At 32.6% G+C, this 9892-nt stretch overlaps 2 protein-coding genes across 2 annotated transcripts; both read left to right on the top strand.

Annotated features, from left to right (window-relative positions):
- Nucleotides 1–302: 302 nt before the first annotated feature.
- Nucleotides 303–3677, top strand: LOC130621360 (uncharacterized). The gene is made up of 8 exons (XM_057436650.1): nt 303–506; nt 762–863; nt 1071–1107; nt 1219–1453; nt 1585–1748; nt 1859–2871; nt 2979–3140; nt 3547–3677. The coding sequence occupies exons 1-6, from the start codon at nt 303–305 to the stop codon at nt 2143–2145; spliced, it is 1029 nt and encodes a 342-aa protein (XP_057292633.1). The 3' UTR covers nt 2146–2871; nt 2979–3140; nt 3547–3677.
- On the top strand, nt 3492–4133 carry LOC130622195 (uncharacterized). Its single transcript, XM_057437630.1, has 2 exons — nt 3492–3677; nt 3789–4133. Exons 1-2 carry the CDS (start codon nt 3492–3494, stop codon nt 4131–4133), a joined length of 531 nt encoding a protein of 176 aa, XP_057293613.1.
- The last annotated feature ends 5759 nt before the right edge of the window (nt 4134–9892 follow it).

Genomic DNA, 9892 nt, shown 5'->3' with positions numbered 1-9892 from the left:
GCTGATCCAGCATTCGGATGTAAACAAACAGCGGGCAAAGCGAAGCAGACGGTAGCTACACGAGTTGAATTACGTTGAATTTAGCTATACAGCTACCTAAAAAAGTAATAGGGAAATTATGGCAATTATGTCAAACATACCATTTCATGGCTATTAACTAGCTGGCCAGTATTTAGTTTGTGTTTGCGCATAATGTTTAGACATGTATAGAATTAATTTCTTTATGAAGAAGCATTTTAATACATGGGCCTCTGCAGAAGTATATATCTGATGATATTGATACTATATTAGATGTAGCCCATATGAAGAATCATTATGTAGTTTCTTGTAACAAAGACAAAAATCTGCTATGGAAAGCAGCTCAACAGAAAAATATTGATCCACCGGATGTAGTAATTTACAATTTCAGTGCTGCTTTAATAGATAAAGCATCTCAAGTTCCAGGTTTTGAAAATGTTCCAGTACCTGTAATGAATATTCTGATGGAATATGGAAATAATTATATTGTAAGTGCCTAACTATAGCAGCTGTTTTTGTTCTGTTTTTTTTTTCTTGCCAAGAAAATACTAAAATTTTGCACAGGAAATATTTTTGTATTATAATTTTGTATTATTATATATGTAGTATTTATTATTCACGATATTATTATTGTCCATACTACAATAGTTAAGAATTCTTTTTAAAGGGAGATGTTCGAGCAAGATATCAAAATAATGAAGACTGTCCTATCACATTTGTCACTGATGTAAGCATTTTTTTAGCTGGCATGTTATCAAATTTTAACATGTTTTGCACTTATTTCACAGGCACATGACGATATTACTTTGGAAAGCATTATTGAATGTTCAGACAAAAACGCAGAGGTTAGTAAGTTATTGTTTATTAATCTTATTGCAATGGAGAATTTTTGTTTTTAGAATGAAATTTGTGTATTCTTGCCTCTTATTATTCACAATACAACATAGGGAATGGGTAACTAACAATAAAAACAAACTATTTCTCTGTTATTAGGTTGGTGTTATAGCAGCATTATATTATCATAATATTATTGTTACTTTTATTATCTTTAGATATTTAATTCCCAATCTGAGGAACCAATTGAGAATGGTAATTATTTATATTACTTTCACATTTTATGGTAAATTTTATTACTGTAATCATGCTGATGATAACTTAAACTATGCAAGAATTACTTCATAACGTGATTTTTTCTAATAGATATTTTAAAGCAATTTAATGACATGCTTGGTATGTGTCTGCCTGCCGTTAATCTTGAAAATAAATTTCAAACTTATATTAAAGAGGCTATTGATACAGATAATAGCACGCCTCAACTAATTGTTGCAGAAAAAAAATTGCTCCTGTTGTCGACCTATACAGATTGCACAGATTGCATTCTTTATGGCCTTCCATTAGTGTTTGAGATTGACAGTAAATACTACTTGTATATAAGGTGTGTAACATTTTCCTTTTTGCATTATGATACAATGTCTGATAGTGTTGACTAAATTATGTTTACTTTAAAACCGTAACCTATTCTATTATTATGAAAACAACCAAATGCTGTTTTTTGTGTTTGCATAGGTATTTTGAAACTGAGCTACTAAAGGGTTTCTTTCATTCTGCTGGAGTGGAACTTATAAAGTCAGCATTAAGCGAAATAACTTTTGAAGAAACTTATCTCATGTCAATATACAATGATTGGGATGTGAAAGCTGCACAATCTCATTGTTCAACTGATAAACGTAGTATGTTAATTACAATAACCATTGGCAGTTTCAAAAAGTTTTGATAAATTCATGTTCTGATTTTACTATTTATTTTTTTTACATTGTGTCCTTTTATTTGTCTAATTCAGGTAAAGGGACATCTAAGAACAGCAATGTCTTTAAAATGATAACCCAAGGAAATCAATCAGCAATGAATAAATCTTTACCACTTGGACACACTGTCTTAAAAAGAAGATTTTTGTCAAATGCCCCTGGTTATATTGTTTTTTCCCGAAGGAATGCAAGTAAATGCAGAAATAAAGACCCAAAGAATTTGTGGTTTGTGTATGCTTTTTTATATGCAAAATCTTGTCAGCAGTTTAAAATTATTGTCAATAGATTGGGATATATTTTAAAGCAGCACTTATTCTACTGAATGTGTAACTCTGCCTTCCAACTAACAAAGGCACTGTAATGCACTTTAAATATATTTAATTATTTTTAAAGGTTCTTTAAAGTCGAGGGATTGGGAGAAGTAAGTAAATAGGATCACCTAATTAAAGACTATCTAATCAATCCATCACAGAACCACAAATATTCCACCTTTAAATACATTGTGCAGCATTTCGGTATAAAGACTACTTTAACGTTAGAAGAGAAGTTTTTCACGTTATTTGTTATTCCCAACTTCCACAGATGGGAAGCAAATAAGTCCAGTAGTGTAAAGAAAGAAGAATGTTTTATTGGTAGCGGACGATCACCAAGACACCAAGTGTTAAGATTAATTTTGCAATTATTTGATATAGATGAAGATTTTAATATGGTGGATCAGATAAAGCAGAAGCGATATGCCATCTTAAATGACGTTTTCAACAATACTTACCATCGCCTCCGTCAAGAATATGCCCCGCTTGTAAAGAAAAGGAGACTGTCAAGGAGAGTAAAGCCTAGACTGACAATGCAAACACCCTTGCGTCAGCTAAACATATCTGACGAGGAATTTAAAAGCATGCAACATCAAAATGAAATGGAAAGCATTTCTTTATATCAAGCATTTAAAGATAATATACTGAATCACGGAACCTTAAAATGGAGAGTATTTAGCAGTACTAATCAAACAGTTGCAATGAACGATTATGATTCGGAAACTGGCGACTTTAAGGTAGAAATGATATTTTAATATTAAACATAGATTATAATGTCCTATGCAATTTTTTATCCATGTTTTACAATGGTTCACATTTTACATTTTTGTTTTCTTGCCTTTAGTTTTTTGATTATGTTATTGTATCCATGGAAGCCTCACCTTAGGATAACGATGTTGTCTGGAATTGTTCCTGTGAAACATTTCGTGTATTAATGTCTACTGTGCAGATGAATTTTGGCGAAATTACTTGGGAAGGATTGATGTGTCTTCATTGCCAGCTACAGGTAGAGGTTATTTTGACTGATTTACTTTGTGTTATTATTCGTTAATAAATTTTGCTCTCTAAATGTAAATACAAAGAAAATTTGCAGTTAAGAAAATGAGAAAGTCATTTTTGTTTATATCTTGTAGCATAACGTTCGCCGTGTTGATTTAAGTTCTGATCACGCATATACGTTTATTCCGAATTGGGAGCTAAAAAATACAAGAAATAAATTATACAATTTGTTTGCGTCGTTTTTTTTTCTGTTTTCGTTCTTTCATCTTAAAAGAGACGTGTTTACTTCATTAAAAATCGTTTTAAGATGGTGTGTGACATATAGCTAAAATTTTCAATTATTTTGAATTTATAACAAATGCATTGTCAATTTAAAAATGTATGTATATTTTCCATTTCATGTTTCGCTACAGAACTGGTAAATAGCTCAGATAACGTTTCTGATAGTGAAGATGGAGAGATAGATATTACTGATGACGTAGAGGATGTCAATTTAGAGTTAGAAGAAGAAATTGTTAGCGAGGGTGGATTGGCTGATCATTTGGTAATGGCTTAATCCTTATTTCCAAATTATTTTAAAAATTATGACTATGTCAAATTTTATTTTAAATTACTGTCCTTTCTAATGGAAGGATTACAATATCCATACCTTTAGTGCAAAAATGCTTTTGATCCATTCACTGGAATGTGGAAATTCAATTCACCTTTTCCTCATTCTGTGAGTCAAGATCAGTTCGAAAGAAACTTGCTTGATAATTGTCGTCAAAGAAACCTCTTGGTAGCATCGTTTGAAAACGATACGTGTATGAACTTCTTTCCCCTTTGTACAGCTGAGTTGTGTGAATGTCAGGTAATAATTCTTAATAGTATCGTGTATTGCTGTTTTAATGGGATCTTCATACATTCTTTATGGTGTTTTTTTTACAATTGCCCTGGAAAGTTAACAACGATGGAAATAAAGTTTATGCTTTCGATTGTGTTACTACACTTTATACTTTAACTGGTATTTTGAAGGCCAAAGTTTTTAAACTGGTTTGTTCGTCTAACACATGTGTTATTCGGTGGAATGGCTGCAATGAGTGTATATTTCGTGTGTCATCAGAGATTTGTGCTGGGTACGAAATCTGCTTGGAATTTGTCGCAATGGTTACTAAAGTCAAGTGCAACTTTGCTGCATATTGCGATATAGTTACTTCGAGATATCAACGCAGTAATTGTAGTTCTGTTTCTTTCATGTCAGCTAAAACATTTAGAAAAATGTTTTTTACATGGGCGTCTAACCAAAATGTCGATTTTAGTGTGGCTTGCTCTTGGTGTGGAAATGAGCCAAAGATATTGGCAGCTGATGCAACAAAGATTGGTGTGGCCCGCAAGAATGTCAATATTGAGCCAATATTGAGTTGAAAGACCACATACCGAACAACTTCAACGCACCATTCACAGAAGATTTGACCGATGTTTTCTAACGTACCCATCAAAAGAAACTGTCCCTAGGCTTGACGATCGAAAGAGAGCGGAAGCTTTAATCAGGGAGAGCAGGAAACATCTTAAACAAATCATGTCTTCTCATAACGGTTTTCTGTGTCAACCATCTCTAACTGCTGAAGAATTAGCCAACAGAAACAGGTCATTGCTGGAGTGTTTTCCACAACCATGCCGAAATCTTTTGCGTCGACTTTTCCGTATGGAAATGGGCAACGATCAAAAAATTGCTTCGACGAAGTTATTTCGGTTGTTAAGTTACGACTCACCTCTTCGATCAGTTATTCCAAGTGCTTTTTTTCAACCCTTGCTCAATTCCTGGATGATGTCGACAACAAAAGAATCCCAAACATGACAGGGCTGTTAATGAATTCAAAAAAATTTGCACCTGTAGTTGGTACCTTCATCAATTCGTTCTTTCTTGACAACAGTCTTGATAACGATGCTTTAAGCGTAGTAAGACATTTATTTGCTAGGGTCAACTCCATTCATGAAAACGACGTATTACCTGAAGAACCTCTGGTTATACGCTGTTCCAACCCACCAAAGTATGGACGATCGTATTATTTCACACCAGACGGGGGACAAATAAGACACGCTCGAAAGTTCGACATTGACAACGAACGCACATCTTTAGTACATGACGACACACCTACGAACTCAAAATGTTCCAAGAATTACCCAGTTGTGGCGTTAAAGGGATCTTCATTCATGTTTCTTTGATTTTGCCCTATCCATGGCCACTGCTACGGCTTCCACATAGTTAATGGAAGTGAAGGTCGTAAAGATGCTGCACATTCACTCTATACACATTTACCTGTCGCCCCAGAAAATATATATTATGATTATTCCTGCGGCCTTGAAGAGTACTGTTTGAATAGAGGAGCTTGGTACTTTAGAAATACTCGTTTTTTCCACGATGTCTTTCACGGTTACAGTCACGGCTGTTCGTCTGTTTACAACAGCAAATCCTTTCCTGGTTTAACCTCTGTAAACACATCCATATGTGAGCAGTTTAATTCATACCTACAATGTATCAAGTCTTCTGCAAAACATATGTCCCAAACTAATTTCATGTTTTTTGCACAGTTTATGATTCATATTTGGAATCAAAAGAAGAAGTCATCCTACGAGAAAAACTACGGCTTGCATTAAGTCATGCTGATACGCATGATGAATTTTGAATATTTATAATATGTTTGCAGCTACTGTTCTTTGTTTTTATGTTTTTTAGTTTTTTATTTATAGTTTCTTAGTGGACCACTTATAACTTTGACAACATCTTCAACATACTATTATTATTTGAAGAATCTCTAATTCATCATTATTTAAAGCCTTGAACGGTAATGGACATAACACCGACGTTAACGACAACGGAACGACTGAATTGACGAAAATGAAAGAAAAACGTAGATCACAAGTATGAAGCCAATTTTAAGAAACAATTTATGTATCTTTACAACCACAAAATATATCACTCTAAAATTATCATTTGTTTTGCGTGATCAACCTCCTCTCCAGGAGCCTAGTGTGAAACTTAAACTGAGCGCACACAAGGAAGAATTGTCGCGGACTCGCCTTTCATTCGGAACCTTTTCTACTCAAAATCCCTTTTCAGAGACCAAAATTCATCGAAACAACATAAACTGAGAGCACATCAGGAAGAATTGTCGCGGACTCGCCTTTCATTCGGAATCTGTTCTATTCAAAATCCTTTTTCAGAGACCAAAATTCATCGAAACAACATAAACTGAGAGCACATAAGGAAGAATTGTCGCGGACTCGCCTTTCATTCGGAATCTGTTCTACTCAAAATCCTTTTTCAGACCAAAGTCCAACCAAACAACATAAATTGAGCGCAGAGAAGGAAGAATTGTCGCGGACTCGCCTTTCATTCGGATTCTGTTCTATTCAAAATCCCTTTTCAGAGACCAAAATTCATCGAAACAACATAAACTGAGAGCACATAAAGGAAGAATTGTCGCGGACTCGCCCTTTATTCGGAATCTTTTCTACTCAAAATCCCTTTTCAGGCTAAAATTCAACCAAACAACACAAATGGAGCCTACTAACATATTATCCTGAATGAATATGGATTTATTTATAATTCGGAATTTTGTGCTAAAAAGCCAATTCGTAAAAGCAAGGTTTTTCCATGTGTATGGATGGCTTTTTGAAATTAAAAGTTACAGCCATACGTTTTCTGAAGGGTGGCAAATTGCATGTGTATAGATTTCTTAGAGATACAGGGTATTTTTTCAAACTTACTTTGGAAGATGCAATATAAAACAACTTTGATGGAATTTTGTTCAGAGTTTTTTAAATATGTTGAAATATATATATAACTTTACATCGTAAATATAATCACTAAGTATACAATACAAAAATCAAACAAAATAAAAAATATAACTGGTTCAGAGGCCCTTTTGGAATGTAAACGTTCAACTTGGTGTGGTGGTCCAGCCTTGTAATTTTTTTTACACATTTTTACATCCATCTATAATAAAATAAGTAAAATTACTTTAAAAAAGTAGGACAATCTGCCATTTTTTAAATAGGTATATAAACGTTTAATAATTATTTTTTAACATTAGAAATAGATATAACATCACTCTAAATTGACATAAAAAGAGGAAGGGATGAGAATGGCAGGATGATACCACAAAATAATACTAAACAATGGCCTTTTTTTCATGTGTAACACCAATAGTAAAAGTAGTGTATACTGCGTGTACAAACTATTGACTATGTATCAATCATTCAAAAACTATTGCATAGACTATTTCTATACTATTATTATACTATTCTGATTTTATACTGTATACCATACACAGATATTTGTTACGATATTTGCATTTCTTTGTATTTTAAAATATTAAAATTATTGTCAATTAATTTTTTTTAATATAGAAAAGAAAGTGCTTTACCCCTTTCTCTTCTTACATCCAATTTATTGTTACAGGGATAAACAAACATATAGTCATACTCTTAATTTTTTAAAGCATAGCTATAGACAAGTTATAAACATTTCCATATATACCGTCAGTAAAAAAGAAAGATCACATGGAGTAAATGAACTAAAGCAACAAAAAAACCTACTTATTGGGCACAGAAGAGTACAGCTGAAAAATCAAATTTGGAATTTTTGTAATGTTCCCTGTCATGTTGTATGGACATGTCCAAGTATTGAAAATAGAAAAAAAATAATCTTGCTTTTTCCTTTATTGCCTGTTCTTCGAAAAGTTTATACACCCTTTTTTAATGTAAAAATATAGGCTATAGGAAAGCCGAGATGAAATTAGGCAAAAAGGTATAAACAAACTAAGATCTTATGCCTGCATTGAAATTTTGTTTGCGTTAACAAAAAAAGTATTAACTTGCATCTTTTATTGACATAACATGTCTCTCCTCAGATTTTATTTAAAGACATTTTCCCATAAATTCTAGTTTTTTGTCTGTCACTTGAATTAGTCTACTTAAAAAACAGCACCTTAGGAGTGATTCTTACACCAGGCTACATTTCTATGAATATATCATGATCATTTTTGCCTAAGTTTAGAATATTTATGTTGAAACAAAAAACACTATTCTTTTTTAAAAAACAGGGATGAGAACTGAAGGTGAAATAAGGTAAAGTAACAGATTTCTTCAAATTCATTTTCTGTTAGAAGATAAGATGTACTCTGTTTGGGTAGCACAGGTTGAAAAGTAAAAGGCTTACACAGTTTTAGATCAAGAGATTCTTTCGTGTTTGCAAACAGGCTCAGCAACAGGTTTCGAATTGGAATAGTATATGCTCACATTATGTGTGGAAAGGCTTCTTTTAATGCTGGCCAGACCGGCTGAATTCCCTTAGGAACACATTCATCTCATACATTGATATTTTTGCACATGCGCAAACATTTCTGTAGGTAGAAAATATACACAACAAACCACAGTAATCACAGAAATCCATTTAAAAAAAAATATTTGCTTAAAATTAGTAAAAGTTGTTAAGAAAAATTACTTGAATATATTAAATTGAGCTAGTTTCAGTTTCTGTTGTAAGTAATAATTTATTTTATGCTACTCAAAAAATCTTTAATCTTTCCTTAATAGCCATTTTCCCTTCGTGAGACCTGCTTTTTTACCTACACAAAAGCTCACGCATGCCTATTGTTCCCAAAATGAAATCGAAATAACTACGTCACACGGAAAGTGGTCTATTAAATGGCTTAAATGGCTATATTTAGGTATTTAGCTATATTAGCTATATCTATATTTAGGTACATAGCTATATTTAGGTATTTCATATAGTTAATACACGCTAATACAAATTTCAATTTTAAAAAGGACAATCAGTTGGCACAGAAGGTAATGCCCCTGATACTTCAGTTTTCTTGGCAAACATTCTTCATCAACATTTATTTAGCTACCTAAGGCCCAACTATTACTGATTAAACTTTTGTATATCAATAGTCATTTGTAAAAAAGCTCCAAAATCGTAAAATTTGTGAACATTTCTCTTGCAAAAGTTTTTCCAAATAAGGTTACAAAATTTCAGCTGTGGAAATTTGAAGCAAGTTTATAAATGTACCTGTATATCCTGTTACCATATTATTAAATATTAAATTCTGTTCTAAGAGCACGAATACATTTCAATTTGCGGAGAATTAGTTTATATTCACTACTCAATGGTGAATTTTCATCCGGTTTCACAGAAAGAGTGTTTGAATCTTGCAATACATGTTTTTCTATTTGTGTCAAGTTTTTGTTAAATTGATCAATTTATTGAGAAGCTTAACTTCAATTTTGGCTTTCACTTTTAAATACTGTTGCTTTGAACAATCTGTGGGTTTTGACTTGCATATTCTTTTACATCATCTGTCACACCTAATACCTCAGCAATAAGTTTTGATGAAGAGGAAAGTGCATTTCTTGTTTGTATTTATTGACCATTGGTGTGCTGGATGACAATGGGGGTAAATATTTTTGAATCTATAAATGCTTTTGATATAAATATAATATATTATTTACCTTTCCACTGATGTTTCTTTCCATTGGTCTTCAATCTTCCTTTTTACAGAGTTTGCAATTTTTCGTGTGGCATTGAAATCATTCTTATCAACACTTATAGTACGTAGAGCTCTTGTAAAGGTAATGCCAATTTCGCTTTTAAATTGTTTATTTAAATTTTGAACTGTTTGATTTGTTATATCTCGCAATATATTTTCTTTGCCAGTGATAAATCCAGCCTTTTTTGCTTCCTTTTGCCCCTTTAGATTGTATTCATCAACT

Source organism: Hydractinia symbiolongicarpus, chromosome 12 (genome assembly GCF_029227915.1).
Source record: "Hydractinia symbiolongicarpus strain clone_291-10 chromosome 12, HSymV2.1, whole genome shotgun sequence".
Taxonomy (NCBI): Eukaryota; Metazoa; Cnidaria; class Hydrozoa; order Anthoathecata; family Hydractiniidae; genus Hydractinia; species Hydractinia symbiolongicarpus.
This window is presented reverse-complemented; position numbering and strand designations above follow the sequence as displayed.